This window comes from Somniosus microcephalus, chromosome 15 (genome assembly GCF_052327205.1).
Source record: "Somniosus microcephalus isolate GS21.2 chromosome 15, FLI_Smic_1.0, whole genome shotgun sequence".
NCBI lineage: Eukaryota > Metazoa > Chordata > Chondrichthyes > Squaliformes > Somniosidae > Somniosus > Somniosus microcephalus.
This window is the reverse complement of record NC_141001.1, coordinates 45,787,469-45,810,568: the sequence shown is the minus strand read 5'-3', so window position 1 is coordinate 45,810,568 and position 23,100 is coordinate 45,787,469. Positions and strand designations below refer to the sequence as shown.

The 23,100-nt window shown below is 45.5% G+C and overlaps 1 protein-coding gene across 2 annotated transcripts in view; it reads right to left on the bottom strand.

The window, feature by feature from the left end:
- Window positions 1–15,896: 15,896 nt before the first annotated feature.
- LOC147106692 (cleavage and polyadenylation specificity factor subunit 7-like) overlaps window positions 15,897–23,100 on the bottom strand; it is a 62,114-nt gene continuing 54,910 nt past the window's right edge. For both annotated transcript variants that reach the window (XM_086007735.1, XM_086007736.1), the window contains 2 exons: window positions 19,800–19,990; window positions 15,897–18,549 (listed from right to left, as the gene is read on the bottom strand). In XM_086007735.1, the coding sequence (XP_085863861.1) occupies window positions 19,801–19,990 (190 nt within the window). In that variant the 3' untranslated portion in view covers window positions 15,897–18,549; window position 19,800. The remainder of the gene's footprint in view (window positions 18,550–19,799; window positions 19,991–23,100) is intronic.

Below are 23,100 nucleotides of genomic sequence, written 5' to 3'. Positions count from 1 at the left end.
ACAGGATCAGGACAGTCATGGCTACGCCTACGGGATTCATCGGAAGCCTTGGCATGTACAACCGAGCTCACGAACCAGTCAGTTCTTATATTGAGCGGATGGAGATGTTTTTTAGGGCGAATAACATTGAGACCAAAGGTGCAGATGAGAATGTTCAAGCTCAAAATAAAGTAATTTGTGAACGGAAAAAAGCAATTTTTCTAACGGCGATCGGGCCAGATGTCTACGGAACGTTGACAACCCTACCAGCGCCAGGGAAAGCGAAGGGTGCGTAGTTTGAAGACAGTGTTGAGAAACTCGAGGACCATTTTGACCCAAAGCCGTTAGAAATAGCAAAGAGCTATAAGTTTGGTACCAGAAACCAAAAACAAAGTGAAACCATCAGTGAGTACATTGCAGCTCTTAAGAACCTGTCTTTGCATTGTAACTTCGGCACATTGTTGGATTGTGCGTTGTGAGGTAAGTTTGTGTGTGGACTGATGGATGAGCGCACACAGTCCAAGTTACTGAACACTCTGAACCCAATGTTTGACATAGCATGCAAAATTGTCCTATCTATTGAGATGGCGTTGAAGAATGCTAGGGAGCTCCGTCCAACTCAAGTGACTAGTGCAGCTGAGGTCCACAGTCACAAAGCCACCGCCAAAGTTAAAGCTGTGAGACCAACTCAAAAGCATGCCAGTGAGAGCAGTTCAGTGAATTGTTATCACTGCAATGGAAATTACTCACCACAGTCCTGCCAATACAGAAATGCAAAATGTTTTCACTGCCAGAAGCAAGGCCATATTTCAACAGCTTGCAGAGCAAAGCAGGAATTAAGAACCATTCTAGTGGCAATGCAAAGCAGCAACAACAAAAGGGAGGAGTTCACAACATTGAAGTGAACACACCCGATGAAGAACTAGGCATCTACAGTATTTATTCCATTAGCGGCAATGCTAGCAGTTGTGAGAAAGACTTCCGTACAAAACTTTTGATCAACGAGCAATATATTGATATGTGTATCGACACGGCGGCAGACTGCTCTATCATATGTAAGGACACATATGAAAGTAAGTTTAATCAAATACCACTTACAAAGAGTACTGTAGAGTTAAAAACCTACTCCAGAGAAATCCTAGAGACATGTGGACAAATGGAATGTACAGTTCAACACAATGGCCAGTCAGTAAAGCTGTCTATTATTGTAGCGAGCTACAACAACAGGCCAACCCTCATGGGCAAAGACTGGTTGAGAAAGTTAAAACTAGACTGGAAAAACATCTTCACTGTAGATGCTTCAAAGAAGTGACTCGACACAATGCTGAACAAGTATAAAAGCATGTTCTCAGACAGTTATGAGGGCATCACTGGGTATGATGCGCATATCCATATCAAGTCCAATGCGAAGCCTGTCTATTGTAAGGCAAGGTCGGTCCCCTATGTGTTGAAAAGTCAGGTGGAGGAAGAGCTAGCGAAGCTCAGAGAGAACGGAGTGCTAGTAAAAACTGACAAAAGTGAGTGGGCTACTCCGATTGTGGTAGCGTCCAATGCAGACAAAACTGTACGCTTGTGCAGTGACTACAAAGTTACTATCAACCAAGCAGTTGACGATGAGTAGTACCCGTTACCGACATCGCAAGATTTGTATGGAGCACTCTCTGGGTCAAAGGTTTTCTCCAAGCTTGACCTGTCGCACGCTTATGCTCAGCTGAATGTTGACAAAGAGAGTCAACAGTATCTCACTATCAATACACACAAGGGACTGTACTCATACACCAAGTTGCCATATGGTGTCAAGTCCTCCCCCAAAATCTTCCAGGCTACAATGGATAAGATTTTACAAGGAGTTCCAAATTGCTTATGCAATCAAGACAATGTGATGATTGCAACAAGCAGCGAGGAAGATAATCTAGAAGTGTTAGATTTAGTGCTTCAAAGGTTTAATTCCCACAATGTCAAATTGAAAAGGAGCAAATATGCTTTTGTGCAGCCTGAGGTTGTGTACCTTGGTCTGAAAGTTGATGCAAATGGCTTGCAACCAGTTAAGGAAAAGGTTGATGCTGTCATCAATGCTCCAAAGCTACAGAACGTGTCTGAGTTAAGATCTTTCCTTGGAATGGTCCAGTACTACGCACGTTTCTTACCTGAGTTAGCAACCATGTTAGCACCATTGCACGAGCTCCTCAAGAAGGGTGTCCAGTGAGGTGGACGAAAGCACAACAGGAAGCTTACGATGCTTGTAAGAGAAGTCTCTCCAGCAATGCTCCAGTTGTGCACTACGACACAGAGTGTGAGCTTAAGTTAGCGTGTGAGGCTTCAAGAAATTCCAACAGTTCCTGATTAGCAGAAAGTTTACCCTGATAACCGATCACAAACTGCTCTTAGCAATATTGGGGCCCAAATCTGCCATCCCTGCAATTGCCACATCAAGAATGCAATGTTGGGCAGTGCTGTTGTCACAATATGACTACACGATTGAATATCGCACTTCAAAGCAAAACGCAATCGCAGTTCAAAGCAAAACGCAATCGCAGATGCCTTGTCCAGGTTGCCATATGAGAACTCCTGTGTTGGGAGTGAAGGTGAGATTTTCACGCTAGGTATAATTGACAAAGACTTTCCCGTGAATGCAACTGAGATTGCAGATGAGACTCAAAAGGAGTCAGTACTGAAAAGAGCGTACGAAAACACCTTGAATGGATGGACTGATCAGTGTCTGGACACAGAGTTGAAACCATTCCATAACCATCACACTGACTTGTCTTGTGAGCAAGGTTGTATCAAGTGGGGAAACAGAGTGGTGCTACCTACTTCTTTGAGAGATAGAATTCTGGCCGAACTTCATAATGAACATCCAGGGATCGTCAATATGAAATCAATTGCAAGAAGCTTTGTTTACTGGCCTGGAATGGACAGTGATCTTGAATCACTTGTCAGCAAATGCAGCATTTGCCAAAATTGCAGAAACAAACCACTCAAAATTCCACTACAACCCTGGTCATCACCAAGTTGACCTTTTCAGAGAGTACTTGTAGACTTCTGTGAGGAAGCAAATGATTATTTCCTGGTACTTGTAGATAGTCACTCAAAGTGGATTTAAGTGAAACACATGGGTTCAAATACTACAACTGAACGTATCTTAGATGAGTTGAGGTCTATCTTTGCATGTCATGGCTTACCTGAAAAGCTTGTTTCTGATAATGGCCCTCAGTTCCATTCTGTTCAATTCCAAGAATTCATGAAATGGAACGGTATCAAACACACTCTTGTTCCACCATGTCATCCAGCTTCAAAATGAGCAGCCGAAAGGACAGTCAGAATAGTAAAAGAAACTCTCAAAAAGCAAGTGTTGCAGGGTTGGTCGGGACTCAGCATGAAGCAACGTTTGGCAAATTTCTTGCTGAAGTACAGAACTACTCCGCACACTACAACTGGATATACCCAGCAGAACTCTTGATGAAGAGGAGATTGAGAACACGATTGAGTCTTGTTTAATCAAATTTGGTCTCAAGAGTTGAACAGAAACAGTTGAGTCAGAGACGTTTTTATGACAGCAGTCAGAAAGAATGCAGTTTCAGACATAACAAGTGTGTTTGTGTTCTCAGTCCCCCTGGAAAGTTGAGTTCACACAAGTGGGATGTAGGAACCATAGTAGAGGTTGGTGGAACCAAGAGGTATTTGGTTGAAATTGGTGACAACATCCAAAGTGTACATGTAGATCAAATGATCGCTGCTAGAGACGAACCAAGACGTGATCTTGAACCACTTGATCATGAACTCATACATGAGTTTGACTCAGTTCAGACTTCAGTAACTGAAGTACCAGGTTCAAACAAGTCTGAGATAGAAACAGGATAATCTTTGAGTTCAGAACCAAAACAAAACAGCCCAAAAATTGGTTCAACACCAAAACCTTCTGTAAGGAGATCAGGAAGGCTCCGCAAACCTGTTATTAAACTGGATTTGTAATTCATTTAAAAGAAAAAAAGCCAGGAGTTTTTGTTACATGATACACGTAATGCTGAGAAAGGTGGGACCATAGTCTTGTTGTATTTGACAGGGAAATATGTATATTTTCTTTAAGGGGAAAGCAGTGTAATATATTATCACATGGTTTGTCACATGGTTTAATATGAGCATGCTCAGTTCGCTCTGGCCTAGTAAAGCAAGCACATGGACTAGCAACTCATCCTTTCTCTGTCCTTGATTTGTTCTACCCACATATAGTACAGCCACTTTTAGTGATTTGTGTATCTGTACCCCCAGATCACTCTGCTCCTCTACCCCATTTAGACACTTATTTTCCAAAGCGTATGTGGCCTCTTTATTCTTCCTACCAAAATGTACTGCCTCACACTTATCTATATCAAAGTTAATTTGCCAATTACACACCCATTCTGCAAGTTTATTAATGTCTTGCTGTATTTTGTCACAGTCCTCCATTATATTAACACCCAATTTGATGCAATCTAAATTGTACTTCCGATTCCCGAGTCCAAATCGTTTATGTAAATTGGTGAACAACAGTGGTCCCAGCACCGATCCTTGTGGAACACCACTGCCCACCACTGCCAATCTGAGCAACTACCTTTAGCCAGCTTGCTATCCATTCTGGCACTTATCCCCTGATTCCACATGTTCTGACCTTAGTCATGAGTCTACTATATAGTACCTTATCAAAGGCTTTTTGGAAATCCACATATACTATGTACATTGTAAATCCCCAACTACTCCCCAAGGTTAGAAGAAACCAACAAAAAGTGATGTGCTTTTTTCCCCTTGTTATTCCCAGCTACTCCCCAAGGTTAGAAGAAACCAATGTGCTGTGTGATGTGCTTTTTTCCCCTCGTTATTCCTTTCTTTTAAAGTGTGATGCAGAAACTTTCATGTGTGACGCTTGAGGTGTAACAGAGGCAACTCAAAACCTTTTGGAACCACACAAGTGTGTATATATAAAAAGCAAACAGATGACTGTGTTTAACATAGTTATTCAGTTCCAGGCTTGTACTAATGTCCATACGCTATCCATATGGTTTTGGTCTGTTTAAATCAAAACTCACTGAACCAGCTTATTCTAAATCATTCTTTGCCAGAACCTCAAAATTGTGGAACTCATCACCTTCAGTTCTTCTAACGCTCACAGTCTGCAGGTTTTTAAAATTCTAGCTAGCCATTACTTCTTGATTTGATTTGTCTTCTCTCCTACTGTTTTCATCCTTGGTGGCGGCCTGCACCATGGACCTTTGCCGTTCACCATGTTTCTCAGTAAAATGCCACCAGCAAGACAGTTCAATGTCTAATACAATGCCAGACATGTTGTATTCTGTAACAGGTCCCTATATATTCAACACATAACATAATTGCAAAACAATTCTACTTTTAACTCTATCCAAATGGCGAGACTAAAATAATTTGAGAATGACCAAAGGCTATGGCAAATATGCACTCTATTATCAGAAGTTCAATTTTTAGTCTACTTTCATTTACCCAAACTTTAATTAAATGCCATTTTTGTATGTTTTTTTTCCATGACTTTTATTTCTCCTCTCCCAAAGGTGTTAACTCAATTCCAGTCACTCTCCTGTGCTTCATCGAAGTGGCCTCTTTCATAGATGAGCTTTGATAATGAATGGGGGCAGGCTATTCCACCATTGTGGCCATCATAGCCAGACACAATCTTATTCTCACACATGTCCCTAGGTTACTGGATAGTGACCAAGATTGGGAACTGTTGTGTATGTACCTTTAAGAGAATAACTGGTCTCAGACTGCAGTACCGGCAGTGACCACCCCTGTATAAAAGGCGCTATTGAGCCTCTGTGTTTTTAGTTCACTATTGACTTCCACCAGTAAAGACTTACTTTGTTCACTCCTGCTGTCCGTGTCTCAATTATTCACGGACATAACACTGGCGACGAGTAAGAAACGAACTTACCTGCAACTCGGCAGCACCTCAGACGACGTTATTGAAGGTCGAAGCCAGAAGAAAAAAAAAATAAAAATCAAATAAAATCCAAAGAAACTCGAGAAACGGGCGTCGACCGTGGGCAACCGCCCTCCAAATCGTCGGATTAGAAACTTGCAGGAGAGACTGTCCAGAGCCAGGCTTGGTTCCTCGGTCTGTGGTTTCCCAGCTAATCGGGCTGGTGGCAGGTAGTGCACTGATCCTTCCTGGGCTGCGGCAGGCTGAAGCTCGATCGGGTGGCTTTTCAACGGGGCCGGGCAGCAAGTCGGGAAGCAAAGAGAGAGAGAGAGGGTGGAGCACACAGGGCGCGGCCGGTGCTTCGGAGCCGGGCAGCGTTCGGACCTAAGAAGAGGGAGGGAAGTGTCCCAGAGGGTCCACTCCATGACGGGAAAATAATAAAAGAAAAAAAAATCAATATTAAACGCGCAAGAAACCGTGGAAAGCAGCGCTAACAACAGCGGGGAAGAAGGCAAAGCGCGGGAGGTGCCATTTTGTTAAATTGGGGAAGAAGGCAAAGCGCGGGAGGCACCATTTTAGATTTGCAAGATGCCGAAGACTGGCTGTATCACTGCTTTTGATAATACAATAGAGGACTGGACCACGTATGTGGAAAGAGTCGAGGTATATTTCGAGGCAAACGAAATAGCGCAGGGGAAAAAGGCATCGATATTGCTAAACTTAATGGGCGCTAGAACGTACGGCCTATTGCGGGACCTGATTACTCCAGCCAAACCGAAGGCGAAGAGTTTTAACGAAATTGTTGCTGTCCTACAGGAACACTTAAACCCTGCACTGCTGTTGATAGCAGAAAGATTTATATTCCACAGGAGAACTCAGCACAAAGATGAGAGCAATGCTGAGTATCTTACGGAACTACGCAAGCTATCAAAGCACTGCCAGTTCAGAGCAGGACTGGCAGATACCCTACGGGACAAATTTGTCTGTGGACTCCTGAGTGAAGGAACACAAAAGAAGTTACTCTCAAAGAAAGAGCTGACGCTAGATAAGGCTTTCAGCGTGGCAGTATCGTATGAAGCAGCAGCCAGGGGAGCTGCAGAAATTCAACAAAAACCACAGGAATACGGCACCCACGAAATGACACGGGGATTTGCAAAATGTTATCGCTGCGGCAGAACTAACCATGACCAGAAGGACTGCTGGTCCAAAGACAAAATATGCAGGCAATGCGGGAAGATGGGACACATTGCACGAGTTTGCAGGTCTGGGAAGAAGACCAGCGACAACAAAAAGGCTACTAAGGAACCGTACAAGAAAGTACAAAAGATGACGGACAGTAGTTCCAAAGACCAGATGAGCGATAGTGAATCCGGGAACAGGAGACTAAGCTGTCTCAAACTTCACAATGTAATCGCAAAAGAGGATCACCGAACCATTTGGGTCACCCTCACGATAGCAGGGTCCCAAGTTAAAATGGAATTGGATACAGGATCAGCGCTAACCGTCATGAATCGACGAGACTACGAGCGGCTATTTTCACACATACCCTTGAGAGAGACATCCATCGTCTTGACGACGTATACGGGGCAAAAAGTATACCCCAGAGGAAAAATAAGGGTGCCTGTCGAATACAACGGCAAGAAAATACGGAAATTGTATCTCTACATACTGCCAAATGGTGGACCACCGTTATTGGGACGGGAATGGATCAGGAAGATAAACTTAGATTGGCACTCCATTCATGCAATGACGGTGGACGGTAAAAAAGATGAAGACGTCACTCCTGGACGATTGTCAACAATCTTAGCTAACGCCAAAGAGGTATTTCAACAAGAACTGGGCATGCTTAAAGGCGTAACCGCCTCGATAAAAATAGAAGAGAATGCAGTTCCCAAGTTTTTCAAAGCAAGACCGGTACCATATGCAATTCGCCCAGCCGTCGAGGCAGAGCTGGAGAATCTGGAGAAGGCGGGCGTGTTGTCTAAGGTCGACTGGAGCGAGTGGGCGACACCCATCATTCCTGTCATGAAGAAAACGTTAAGCAATAAGTCCGGGGAGCCAAGGAAGATTCGCATCTGTGGGGATTTCAAGGTGACGGTGAACCCGGTCCTTCGCACAGTACAATATCCTCTTCCAAGGATAGAAGACATATTCGCCTCACTGTCTGGAGGGAAGCGTTTTACAAAAATTGACCTAGCACAAGCATATTTGCAGATGGAGGTTGAGGAGTCCTCTAGGAAGTATCTCACGATAAACACTCACAAAGGTCTTTACCAGTATCATTGATTGGTATTCGGAGTAGCATCGGCTCCGGCGATATGGCAAAGAGCGATGGAACAAGTCCTGCAAGGGATTCCGGGGACTCAGTGTTACTTGGACGACATCCTTGTAACAGGTGAAGATGACAGTGAACACCTTAACAACCTAGAACATGTGCTCACTAGACTACGGGAACATGGGCTGCGAGCCAACCGCCCCAAGTGCGAATTTTTTAAGAAACAGATATCGTATTGTGGCCACGTGATTGATGAAGAGGGGCTACATAAGTCCCCTGACAAAATTGAAGCGGTTGTTAAGGCCCCAGCGCCTGAAAGTGTGTCGCAACTGAGGTCATTCCTCGGATTGGTGAATTACTATCGTAAGTTTTTGCCGAATTTGTCGACAATTCTGCACCCACTGAACGCCCTGCTACGAACGGGGGTAGCATGGAAATGGAGCGATGATTGTAAGCGTGCTTTTCAGAAGAGTAAGGACTTAATCACTTCAAGGGAAGTATTGGCTCACTACAACCCAGCACTGCCGATCAGACTGGCGTGCGATGCGCCTCCCTACGGCATTGGGGCGGTACTGTCACATAAATTCCTTGATGGTTTAGAGAGGCCGATAGCTTTTGCGTCACGCTCGTTAACTTCTGCCGAGCGTAACTACGCCCAGATTGACAGAGAGGCCCTCAGCCTAGTGTGGGGGTTGAAGAAGTTCAATCACTACCTGCACGGTCAAAAATTTACTCTACTAACCGATCATCAACCTCTTGTCTCCATTTTCAACCCTCAGAAGGGCGTACCGATAATGACAGCACAACGGCTGCAGAGATGGTCCCTTTTCCTAGGGGCACACCAATATGACATCGAGTACAAAGGAACTAAACAGCATGGAAATGCTGATGGATTGTCACATCTACCGTTGCCGACGGTGGAAGAAGAAGACCTTGCAGTGGATCCAATGGAGTTATTCCACTCGACCATAGTCGAATGTCTCCCTGTGACGAATGCAAACATAGAAAAGGAAACACGGAATGACCCGACACTATCACGGGTCTATGATTTAACGGTGAAGGGATGGCCAGCACATGGCAAACCACTGCTGCCAGCATTCTCGCCGAGAAGAGAACAGCTGTCAGTGTGCAGAGGAACCTTGATGTGTGGATCCAGAGTAGTAATTCCACCTAAGTTGACGGATAGAGTGCTCAATGAGCTTCATGAGGGTCATCTGGGTGGGGTAAAAATGAAGAGCTTAGCCAGAGCGTTTGTGTGGTGGCCGGGAATCGATAGAGAAATCGAAGAGATGACCAAGAGCTGTGCAGGATGCCAGAAGGTCCAAAACGCCCCACCACAAGCTCCTCTGCATCCATGGGAGTGGCACTCATCTCCATGGCAAAGGGTGCACATTGATTTTGCTGGTCCCTTCATGGACTCGATGTTTATAATTGCGGTGGATGCACATTCAAAGTGGCCAGAGGTAATAAAAATGTCCTCAACCACCACGGAAAAAACTATCACAGTTTTCCGAACCATATTCGCCAGGAATGGGCTGCCTGAACAGATTTGCTCTGACAATGGACCACAGTTTGTGTCTGAAGAGTTCCGGAGGTTCTTAAAGAACAATGGTGTTAAGCATTACACATCTGCCCCATATCATCCAGCCACTAATGGATTGGCCGAGAGGTTTGTCCAAACATTCAAGAAGGCTAGCAAGGCAATGTGTAATGAAGATATACCCCTACAACACAAGGTGGACAACTTCTTGTTTGCCTACTGGAATGCGACACATGCAGTTACCAACCAAACTCCAGCCATGATGTTCTTCAATCGAAGACTACGATGCCGCTTGGATTTGGTTAAGCCAAACGTCCGAAGAGATGTGGAGAACAGGCAGTTTCAGAATATGAATGAAAGGCCGACCAGGAGTTTTAAGATAGGTCAACCAGTTTTGGCCCGGGACTACTGCACTGAGAAATGGCAGCCAGGAACGATTTGTACACGACAAGGACCGCTCATGTATACCGTGGACGTTGGGGAGAGCATTGTAAGACGCTATGCTGACCAGATTCTAGAGTCACTGGAAAATGTCAACTCCACACCACGATCTGATACACCTGGTAATGAAATCGACGTTCCAATTGCAGCTACCGCAGAACCGGTAATTTTGGAAGCAGATGAACCACACAATGACATTGATCCCGACTCAACATTGCCAGAAGAACCTGATACCCCAAAGAGGCGTTATCCAGACAGAATCAGGAAGCCTCCTCAAAGACTGAACTTATAATTGCTTAAACTTAACCAATGTATCTAGCAACAGTAATTGTGATTGTAACTAGTTATCATTTAGTTGTTAAATGAATGTTATGTACTCACAGAAATCACAGAAACCCCACAGTGCAGATAGAGGCCATTTCGGCCCATCGAGCCTGCACTGACACATATCCCACCCGATCCCCGTAACCCCACGTATTTAATCCCCCTAACACTAAGGGTCAATTTATCATAGCCAATCAACCTAACCCACACATCTTTGGACTGTGGGAGGAAACCGGAGCACCCGGAGAAAACCCACGCAAACACGGGGAGAATGTGCAAACTCCACACAGACAGTCGCCCGAGGCCGGATTCGAACCCGGGTCTCTGGTGCTGTGAGGCAACAGTGCTAACTGTTTATCTAAAAGGGGAGGAATTGTTGTGTATGTACCTTTAAGAGAATAACTGGTCTCAGACTGCAGTACCGGCAGTGACCACCCCTGTATAAAAGGCGCTAGCGAGCCTCTGTTTTTAGTTCACTATTGACTTCCACCAGTAAAGACTTACTTTGTTCACTCCTGCTGTCCGTGTCTCAATTATTCACGGACGTAACAGGAACCCTGTTTGATTTTCTTCCCTGAACCAACGATGCTGAAGCCAATTATAGCATTGCCCTCGAGATCTTTCCTTCTTACATGAACATGAAGCAACATTGCCACAGCAACACGCTGTATAGTTCAGAGTTCTACTAGTTTGATGGCAATGGCCAAACAATTCCATTTTTAACTTCATTCAAATGGTGGGACCAAATTAATTTGAGAATGTATTAACCCAGACATGTGAGCAAGGCCAGAATCAGCAACGAAAGTTTATTTACATTCAGTCAATGCACAAGTGCTGTTGTAAACACACCTTTACTGAGCCAATTATTGAAAGTTTGACTTTTAACTCCTTTTTCCTACATATTAGCGTTGATTTTCACGGGAGGGGAGGTGGGAAGGGTGCATGGGAGCCCGGTGGCAGTGACTACTTGGAAGCCCTGTCGATCTCAATGGCAGGGTCTTATATTTAAACTAGCTGAAGTGCCCGGCGGTGCCGAGGGGATTTTTGAGGGAATGTTGTTGTTGGAAGAGAGAGAGAGAGCGACTGGGGGGAAGAGAGAGAGGGAGAGCGAGCGACTGGGGGGAAGAGAGAGAGAGCGATTGACTGGGGGGGGGAGAGAGAGAGAGCGAGCGACTGGGGGGGGGGGAAGAGAGAGAGAGCGAGCGACTGGGGGGGGGAAGAGAGAGAGAGAGCGAGCGACTGGGGGGAAGAGAGAGAGAGCGACGGGGGGAGGGGTGGGGGGAAGGAGGGGAGGGGGGGAATGGGGGGGAGAAAGGGAGGGGGGGAGCTAGCAGACCCGATGGCTCCGCAGAGCTCCGTGCCGCCCCACGCACTGACATGGCTCAGCCTGAGCCACGCCCTCCCGAGCACCGGCCTCCGGAGCCCCGCCCTCCCGCTCTCTGGAGCCCTGCCCTCCCGCTGCGCTCTCCCAACCCCCGCGCGTGCGCCCTCCCGAGCTCCGCCTTCCCGAGCCCCGCCCCCCGCCCGAGCCGGCTTCAAGACCAGAGAGACGCCGCCGCGCAACCTACCGCGAGGCCCGGCCGGACTCAAGTCGCGCTCCGGGCGGAAGATGATGCGGACGCTGACTTCCGCCCCGCCCGCCTTTACTAAGATGGCGGCGGTGGCAACGCTCAGCTCAGGCCCGCCCCCTCCAGCCTTCACAAAGATGGCGGCGATCGCTGGCTTTTTGTCGATCGTGACGGGAGGTGCCTAGCTCGGGCGTGGCTGGTCAACAGACGCCCAGGCTTTGAGGCCTGGAAAAACGGTGAAAGGTAGGAAAATTATAGAGGTTAGACAAAAGATTTACAAATGAATTAACTTTTTTTAAAAACTATTTGTCTTTTAAAAGCAACTTTTTTTTGCTGGAAATGTAGATTTGAAAAGAAACATGCAGAAAGCGGGAAAAAAAAATGAAAAGTTTGGAATCAAGATGGCGGCGACTCACCTTGGTTCAGAACGACAAGGCCCGCCCACACACGCACTGATTGGTGGACCGTCAGGTCACCGAAGCGTAGGATTGGTCAATCGTCCCGTCACTCGACTGTAGGAGGGCCCACCCGCACGCGCCAGGAACCCGCCGTACGATTGGTCGACCTCGACGTCACTCTATGCTAATGAGCGGATAATGAGCGGAATGTTGAACGTTTTTTGGATACCGCAGGTGCAATTTTTGTCTGGCCGAAACGTAAATACGCTTATGACGGTTCTGGAATCATAAGCTTTCTTTCGATGTAACACACGTGTAGGTACGCTCTATAACTTTCGAGTTTATTCAATACATACAGACAGACAGAAGAACCGCTTTATATAGATAGATAGATAAATCTATAGGGGGAAAATTCAGTTGTTTGCGCCTCCCGTTAGCGCCTTAAGAGGGCGCTAATGGGGTGCAAAGCAACTAGCGCCCGGGCGCAGCGATGTTTGCGCCGCTCGCGAAATTAACTAGACATTTTGCGGCGGCGCTAAACACTACTGCCACGATCTCCTGCGCCGGCAGATTGTGACGTCAGTCGAGTGCGTAACGCCCCGTTAGCGCCCTGGACCGGAAATTGAGTGGCGCCCCCTGCCTTACCGCCTGCCGCTAGCAACGACAGGTTGAGGGGAGCGTTATGCTGTCAGAAAGGGACTCGGGGAGCGCTATTTAAAGGCGACCACTTCCTGCCTTTTTTTGTCGGTGACATTTTTGCACCACGCATTCTGAGAGAGACTTCTGGAGAGATTTGGGTACTGAGCAGTACTTTGCAGGTTGATTTTGATTTGCCCTTCCTTGTATTGATTTAGAAGAGACTATGGGGGCTGCACACTGAGCTCTTTCCCTGGTTCTTTCCAGCAGATTTGATGTACAGGTCTCTCCAGGCTGAGATTCAGGCCGAGATTCAAGGCTGCAATGAGCAGGATGTGGATGGAGAGCAAGATCAACCCTCCCCTTTAAGATAAAAACAGAAAATGCAGGAGAAACTCAGCAGGTCAAGCAGCATCTGTGAAGAGAGAAACAGAGTTAACGTTTCAGGTCGATGACCATTCGTCAGCACTCCCCTTTAAGAATTGGCCGGTGCCAGTGTGTCTGTGTTCCATTGCTGACTGACATCATATGAGCTTCACCAGCGCTGTGAGGTAGCGCCTCGCTCCTTGGCCTTTGCGCCTTAAGACAGGTGTGAAGCACCTGATTTAGCGCTCCAATCACCTCCAGGGGCGATAAAAGCCAAGTTTGCCGTCGGAGACGATGATTAGCGCCAGGCGCTGAACTTTGCGCACGGCCGATAATGGCGCCCCAAAGGGGGCGATACCGAATTTCTCCCCCATAGAGTCTTGCCCGACAACTGGCCAGATTTACTACCTCGCTGGCAGGTGGGAATGAACATCCAGCAAAACGAGGCTGAAGCCGGGGATTGATGTGAATAGTTCCCGGCAGTCAGTGGGTGGGGGAGGACAGAAGGCTGGCAGCAGGGATCGGGAGGGGGGGGATAAGCCTCTGTCCACAATTTGGGGGGGTGGGGAGGGGAATCCTTTGGCCACCATCAGCAGGGGGAACAGACAGATCTGTCAGAGATTGGGATGGGGGTAGCAAGGGAGGCCCAAAGCTTCCATGTGAGGCCCGGTGGAACACTCCAGCCCCACAAGGAAGCCTAAACTAAAAGTTTTAAAACTTACATTCTGGCCCAGGATCTGGCTCCTGACAGGTTTGGCTGACGGGGGAGCCAACACTGCCCCTCAGTTCAGGCTTCAGCTTGAAATTGCAGATCTGGTCCTGATGACATCATTGGACCCGATCTCCATATTTAAAGTAGGACCCCGCTTCCTTCTTGCGGGTGTCATGCTCAGAAGAGCAGGTTAATATCGGGAAATGGTGGGAAGGCAGCAGGATCGAAGGCGGGTAAGTGACTCGCATTATTTTTACTGCCCCCCGCCCAGTTTCCACCTAATGTGGGGGCCGGGCGGGGCAGGAGTTAAAATCGGGGCCAATATTGTCTCCATCAAAGCAAAGAACAGCACTTCTGGGCACTAAATGTAAACCAATTTGTGCCTTGTCAGTTGAGAACTATGCAACATAAGGCTCATGAACACTCCTTATCAATCCAATGCCTCCCATATCACCTGGAAAGATTCATGCGCGATGCAATTACCAAATAAGCGCCAATCGTTGTACCCCCACGGCAGTGGTAGAGAACTTGGCCTCCCACAAACTAAAGTTTGACGATCAAATTAATATACGTTGATGTGTGGCGGTTCCACCGGGTGTCCCTTACTATGTATATACATAATTCCCTTTAACTTACCTTTGTATGTACATAACTTACCTGTTTGGGCCATTGCCCCTTTAAGAACGCGACGTATCGCACTGACGTCACGTCGCGTGTAACACACCGAGATGCGAGCCGACCCAGCTCGGCCTTACTCTCCCGACGGTCGCCGGCCCGGTTCGGCCTCCCGCTCCTGCGGTGGCCGCCGGCCCGGTTCGGCCTCCCACGCCCGCGATGGCTGCCGGCCCGGTTCGGCCGCCCGCTCTCGCGGCTTCGGCCAGCCACAGCTACGCACCGACGCAGGTCACGTGACCGACCAAGCGCACTAACGTCACGGTCACATGACCACCTAAGCGCGGGAAAACGCGACCGAGCGTGATGACGTCATCACGCTCTCCACAGGACTGCGGAGTCAGTCCTCGTGGCATCCCTGCTGGGGAAAGACCTACTTCACGGTGCTCCTGCATCCAGCCGCCTTACCTGCTGTATTTCGTCTGCTCTTGTAAATAAACAACTTCTAGATTGTTCTCCTGAAGTCGAACTCGATTATTTAGTAGTCATTCGTCCGATACCTACCTAGGTGAACGCGAACTGCTACAGATGTACATTTTTGCTTGGACAATCCAAATTTATATATGTACTTGTAATGCATTTCCAGTAATTGTATCGAAAGCCTAATCTATTTTTACATGGATTTCCAAAGCCCAATAACTACCAACCCCCACCCCCTCAGTCCTCACATTAATTCTCTCTCCCTCCTGTCCCCTTTTTAAATTGTAATGTCTTGGTTCACCAAATCTTGAACCTGGTTAGTGCTGGCCAGATCCCTATTACATGCTGCTTTACAAGCATTTCCATCCATTGTTCTCTGGGCCAGCTTTTAAATCCAGGCTGAGAAGTTAAAAAGTGTTTGCAACCACTGGGCTCTTGAGGTGACTGGCTTTAGTAAGGATCAGAATTGTGAGCACATTGTGCAGTAAAATGGCACAGAAATGCAAGGCAGTGTGCCAGTCTCAGACTCAACACATCAATCCATTGCATCAGGGTCGTGTTCTGAAAAGACAGCTGCAAATGTGTCTCAACTGTAGGCCATTCCTCAACATGTGGAGCTCTTAATAAAAGACAGCAAGGTATCAGGAATCTACATTTTAATGCATTGGAGCGTATTTTGTGTCACTAAAATATACATAGTAACAAGCTACAAAAAAACCCCACTTACAACAGTTTTATTTTTTTAATTTCACAGTAAACGCACAAGCACAATACAAAGTCACCGACAAATCTTCCTTTTGTCCTTAAATTGGTACAACTAAAAAGAATTACTTTTTTTCCATTTTAAAAAGAAAACAGAAAACTGTCCCAAGTGAAGAAAGATTCAAATTCTGCATGGAATGCTAAAGCTCATCCATAATTTTTCCTGCGTTTCCTCCCCGCCCCCCCCCCCCCCCCACCCTTCCCCTGGGTGTTGGCACCAGCTGTAGTAGCACCATGCCAGCAGGTGCCAACCCAGCTGCAAGTCCCAGAATAATTAGGTATTCCCATTTCCAACTCTCCAAAATGAAAAGCACTACAAAATTTAAATCAACAACTTGAAACGAAGGTCTAGCCTGCTTCAGGGACTGAAAGAAAATGGAGCCGCAGAGCTCACTGCCAAACTTCAGAGATTCTCACCATTGACGCTGCAAGCGCAACATCACGTCATCAAGGTGGGGTTTGAAGTGAATCACTTGATTACTGCGTAAAAGTTACCGACCAATCAGTTAAGTCTCAATTGCTCTTTACAAATCCTTCATAGTCTGCACTGCATGAGTTCCCACGCAGCAACTTCCATTCAAGCACCTAAAAAACTCAGATTCCAGTCAAAATGACCATCACTGATCTCCATCACGTGACCATTAAAGCCATTATTGCACAATATGCTGTTGAGTTTTTTAGCCCTTTTGTACTTACAGCTGCTGAAAAGCACGTCACTCTAAAGCTGGGCATGTGCAGGCAACAACTGCGCACAACTTAAAACAACCACTTGTCTTGGGGTCAGAAAAGCCAGGAGCAAAACAAATGTTGAGGGTTGCAGTACTCGTTTTCTACCACCAGATGTCGCCAACATTCACTATTTCTATACCATATACTATTCAGAGTGCACTAGGGACATCTAGTGGCAAATCCAAACTTGCTGCACAAACAAAAAGATTTTGGTGGCTTCATGTTAACCCTTTTAACATTTCTCATCACCCAACAGTGGCAAAACTGCAGCCAGTGTTGTTGCAAATGTCTGAAAATGTGAAGGTTCTGGAGACTCAACAAAGTCTCAATTTCTGTTGATACTTTTTTGGGGAGGGATTTGGCTTGTCCACCTCATTATCTATTCCCCTAAAATTTTTGCCAACAGGTTCCCAGTAATTCTTAACAATTTACTCTCACACTTCAAACCAGTTAAACTGATCATTGTAAACATGGCCCCTTGTTGCTATTTATTAACTTTTAAAAAATGATACGTCCAGTGAGATTTTCTTTCCTTAATGTAGCAGTGATGTGGAGCAGCACTGAGCTCAGCTAAGTGAGTTTGCAGTGTATTCTGAGAACCAAGGAAGTCACGTTGGGGAAAGCTGCCCAGCGGGAGAGGATGAAAAGCACATTTTTGTTACAACACTGCAATTTTTTTTTAAAAAAAGCTCAACAAATGAGAGACTTTGCAGGTGGCACAGCAAGTTGATGGGGTCGCTCTCTCGTACTGCTTGACTACAAAATGTGTATTACCTCATAAAAGATATTAAAAAAACTTCAATTTTCTATTTTAAATTTACAACCAAAATACTTCTGAAACTCTAGCATCACAAAGAAAAATACATTTTGCTGACTGGATGTGATCCAAGCTGACATTACGATGCACAGAGAGAGATCGGGACAACACCACCACTGTTCTACACACATATATAAAAAGAAAGTCTTCATCAGACTGCTCCTGACCATTCACAGGCTGTGGCACACAGATGCAAAAGTTTCTTTTTCCTGCACCCCGCCCTCACCCAGATACAAAAAATGTTTTAAAAAGTTTACTCCATGACAGACTGATGATGATGGTCACTTTCCACCGGTTCATTTGCAAAGTGGAAAGTGTTAAAACAGAAAGATCTCCTTTGATTGCTATTTCCAGTAAAATCATAAATCTGTTTATTTAGAATTTAACTAGGATCAGTGAGTGACCAGAGGAAATGTTACCACAGAAAACAACAGATATCATTAGTGACAGGATTTTATTCAAGACGATGAACCCTACTGATGACATTTTACCCCCTAAAGGTTTTACCAGTGACTCTCAACAGGTAATACACGTTAGGGCTCGGGCTCAGTGCCCTCAGTGGGCAATGAAAAGATTGGCATGGACACTTACGGTATCCAGTCAAACATGCGGCCTCCTACAGAAGACTCCCTCCCAGCCATCTGCACCTCATAGTAAAAAGATCTGCCCAGCCAGCAACTTTCAAAGAAACAGAGAATGTAAAAAAATGTTTAATATATAATTGTTGAACAAAACAAGTTGTTCGACATAATAGCAGGTTTATGTTCCAGAACTCTACTCCCAACTGGAGAAATTCTTCAAGTTGCAGCTCTGTGTGTACTAGCTCTGTACTCTGTACTAGCACTTCACTTTCTACAGCCCATGGTGCACACACCTCTCCCAAGAATTCAGCTCCTTTCTTCACTCGTTTCAAAATGTCTTCCTGATTTATTTTTTTAAATTTTTCTCCTGATCCAGGATCTGTACAAAGGTGAAAACTGTTCGCTGTAGATTGAGGGAAGGGAGAGGAAGAGAGAGAATAAGAGACATTAATTTAGGCATAAGAGCAGTGATATCTACCCTCCTCCTACATAATCAGAATGATCTTCTATTCCCCTCCCCTCTCCTCCTCCTCTGAAGGCACTGGCCCATGTTGGAGTACACTTTCACAAGCACTGGTACCTCTGGTATCTTGCCCAACTCGTCATATTACACCTGTAAGCCCGGACAATTAATGTCAGGTGGTTTTTAACTGGGGGAAGGAAGGGGATGGGCATCACAGCGGAGTCCAATCCTGCCCTCACTTGATGTCCAGGCATTTGCACATTCCAGCAGGGGTCACTGAACCGTGACCAGGAACAGGAAAACTGGCTGATTTTTCTCCTCCCCAATGTGGAGGTCACAGAGGTCAACTGTGGTGTCCGAATTGCTGCTCGTTCCCTCCACGACACCCTGGTCTGCACCTCAATCACCCCCAACACCCCCTCCCCTTCCCATGGCACCTTCCTGTGCAAGCGCAGGAAATGCAACACCTGCCTTTTTACCGTCCCACCGTCCAGGGTCCCAAACACTCCTTCCAGGTGAAACAACGATTTACTTCTTGCAATTTAGTATACTGCATTGTCTGCTCACAATGCAGTCTCCTATACATTGGGGAGACCAAATGCAGATTGGATGATCGCTTTGCGGAACACCTCCGTTCGGTCCGCAAGCGTGACCCCGAGCTTCTGCCCACCTGTCACTTGGATTCTCCGCTCTACTCCCACTCTGACCTCGGCCTCTTACACTGTCCCAACAAAGCTCAACATAAGCTCGAGGAACAGCACTTCATCTTTCGATTAGGCACTTTACAGCATTCTGGACTCAACATCGAGTTCAACAATTTCAGATCATAACCTCTGCCCCCATTTTTTCAAGACGGCAGCTGTTGATGATTCTGCTATTCCCATTTACACCTCTTCTAGACCCATCTTTTGTTTCTTTACTTGTCCCATTAACATCTCCTTTTGCTTTGTACAATCATACCTTTTGTCATTTAATCTCTTCTTCCTCCCCTCCCCCTTTTCCCTGCCTCGGCACTTGCTTAAAACCTGTTATATCTTGAACTTTTTCCAGTTCTGATGCAAGGTCATTGACCTGAAACGTTAACTCTGTTTCTCTCTCCACAGATGCTGTCTGACCTGCTGAGTATTTCCAGCATGTTCTGTTTTTATTTAAGGCAATACTTTTAAACAAGCTTTGTTTTCCAAGCATACCTTAGCGGTGCCTATACTCCCTCTCCCGATCTCTTTCCCTGTCACGGTCCCGGTCTCTATGCCGATCCCGTTCCCTGCTTCTCTCACGATAATAATCTTCATGCCGATCCTCACTGTGAGAACGGTCCCTGTGCCTGCGGCTCCTGTCGTGGGAGCGGCTGTACTCTCGGTCTCGCGATCGATCTCTCTTTCTGCAAATGGAAATGCAATCAAGCCAATTATTTCAGCAACTACCGTTCGGGATGCATGTTTGAACATACCTTCAGTATTGGAGCGCTAAACACTTAAAAGGAGAAATATTAAATAATTATTTTGCCTCTGTATTTACCAGGGAGACTAACATGCTGAGCATGACACTAGAAGAAGAGATCGAAAAAGATATAAAGACATTTAAGATAGAAGAGGAGGTAATTGATAAACTAATAAAACTTGGAGAGGATAAATACCCTGGTCCGGATGGATTGCATCTGTGCATATTAAAAGAAGCTAAGGAAGAGATAGCAGAGGCACTACTACATATATATAAATATTCATTAGAAAAGGGAATAGTACCAGAGGAATGGCGGACAGCGAATGTGAATCCTATATTTAAAAAGGGAGATGGAACAAATCCAGGGATATCCTGTTAGCTTAACGTCGGTGGTGGGAAAGATATTAGAGTCCTTACTCAAAGATGTAATAGAAAAACATCTAGAAACTGAAAATATAATAAAGAGTAGTCAACATGGATTTCAAAAGGGAAGGTCATGCTTGACCAACTTTACTGAATTCTTTGAAGAAGTAACAGAAAGGGTAGATAAGGACAATGCAGTAGACGTAATATATTTGGATTTCCAAAAGGCCTTTGATAAGGTAATGCATAGTAGATTCCTGACTATGATCAGAACATGTGGTGTCAGGGGACAAGTAGCAGAATAAAATGGCAAGCTGGCTACTAAACAGAAAACAGAGAGTAGGGGTTAAAGGTAGTTACTCAGACTGGCAAAAGGTGGGAAGTGGTGTTCCACAAGGATCAGAGCTGGGACCACTGCTGTTCACTATTTAAATAAACGATTAGGATTTGGAAGTACAATTTCAAAATTTGCAAACAACACCAAATTGGGGGGTGTAGATAATACAGGAGGACTGTGACAAAATACAGTAAGACATTAATAAACTTGCAAAATGGGCATGTAATTGGCAAATGAACTTCAATATAGTTAAGTGTGAGGCAGTATATTTTGGGAGGAGCAATAAGGAGGCCACACACTTAAGTGTCCAAATGGGGTAGAGGAGCAGAGGGATCTGGGGGTACAGATACACAATTCACTAAAAGTAGCGACACAGGTTAATAAGGACCATAAAAAAAGCAAAGAAAGCACTAGGGTTCATTTCTAGAGGGATAGAATTGAAAAGCAGGGAAGTTATGTTAAACTTTTAATGGAATTTGGTAAGTCCGCACTTGGAGTACTGTGAACAGTTCTGGTCTCCATATTATAAAAAGGATATAGAAGCACTGGAGAAGGTGCAAAAAAGATTTGCTGTAATGATACCAGAACTGAGAAGTTATACCTGTCAAGAAAGATTGAACAGCCTGGGGCTCTTTTCTTCAAAAAAGAGAAGAAAATTATGAAAGGGTTTACGTAAAGAAAATGTTTCCACTTGCAGGTGAGACCAGAACTAGGGGCCATAAATATAAGATAGTCACTAATAAATCCAATAGGGAATTCAGGAGAAACTTCTTTACCCAGAGAGTGGTTAGAATGTGGAACTCGCTGCCACAAGGAGTAGTTGAGGCGACGAGCATAGATGCATTTCAGTGGAAGCTAGATAAACACATGAGGGAAAAAGGAATAGAAGAATATGTTGATGGGGCTAGATGAAGAAGGGTGGGAGGAGGCTTATGTGTAACATAAGCACCGGCATGGACCTGTTGGGCCGAATAGCCTGTTTCCGTGCTGTAAATACTATCTAATACAGGAAACTTTCTGGTATCCGGCACTGACGGGACCGAGCTGGTGCCGTTAGATCAAAACTGCCGTATAAACCAGCGGCAATGTTAAAACATACAGAGCTTTTCAGCTCCGTGTGAATCAGCAAACCCTGTTGCTTAGCAACAGCTTCAAAACAGTCGGCTGCAGCTGCAAGCGTCTCTAGCTGAAGCTGTTGCTTAGCTACAGACCTTGCAGAGCCTGACTGGGGAAAAAAAAAAGCAATGAGAAGTAAAAAAAACTTATAGAAACCGGCTCCTGAATTTTGCCGGTAGATAGAGCTTTCCGGACTTTTAACCTTTGGTTAAACGAAAGTTCCCTGTACTATGTAATTAATCCTTTTGTTGTAATGTACTTCCCCCTTCTAGAGAAACATTTTTCATTTCTTCCTTTTTCCATTCCTCTCCAGAAGGCGGTGACTGTTGCTGAGATACAGTACCACAACAACCATAGCCCTCCATACCTCAGCCAAGCAGTCACTCTTCATGCTTGAAAGTAGACAATAAATGTCAACTAGCTATTCAATTGTAGAGTGCGTGGAGCCCAATGGTCTTGTCGCCTGATGTGTACTTTCTAGCAGAGGTCACTGAAAAGTGATCAGAAGCAGGAACCCTGGATAAATGTTCTTCTCCCTAGCTCAACTGTACCGCCCCAACCAGCTAATTAGGACTGATGGGGGACTGAACATGGGACCTTCTGGTCTGTGTGACTCATTAATGCCTTATAGCCAATGCTTTTACCCATTGAGTCATCAGGGAGAAATTACCCTCCACCCATTTTGGGGGAAAAAATCTACCTAATAGATATCTGCTGAAAAGCATGTTGATCTGACAGATTCCGTATGGGACCACTTGCTAATACCAGCCTGCTGAGAGTGGCAAACTAAAATGGCAGGTGTATGCTTGCGAAAGAGAGAAATTGAAGAGACTGCAGTTACAAATATCACTTAGATTTTTAAATCTTTTTTTCATATTATTAGATGTGCAAGCTACTGGAAATATTCTCTCCGTTCCCTCAACTGATTAAAGCAGTATAGAACAGAAATATTCCAGGTTTCAACCCTCGTCTGTGCTGAGTTAGCTGATCTCAGTCAGAGACAATGGACTGGATTTTAATTCAGGGGCGGGTTGGGGTCGTGTAATCCGTATTTTGTGTTATCCACACAAATCTAAATCAATGTAGGAGATTGATGCGATTTTAACTTAATTGGCCAATTGAGTTCCAGCGTGTGGGAACCCATGGCCAATGAGTTTTTGCGGTCTGAAAGTTGCATCCGATGACGGCATCATTGCTGCTGCTGCATTTAAGGTCTGCAACAAGCCTTGCTTCTT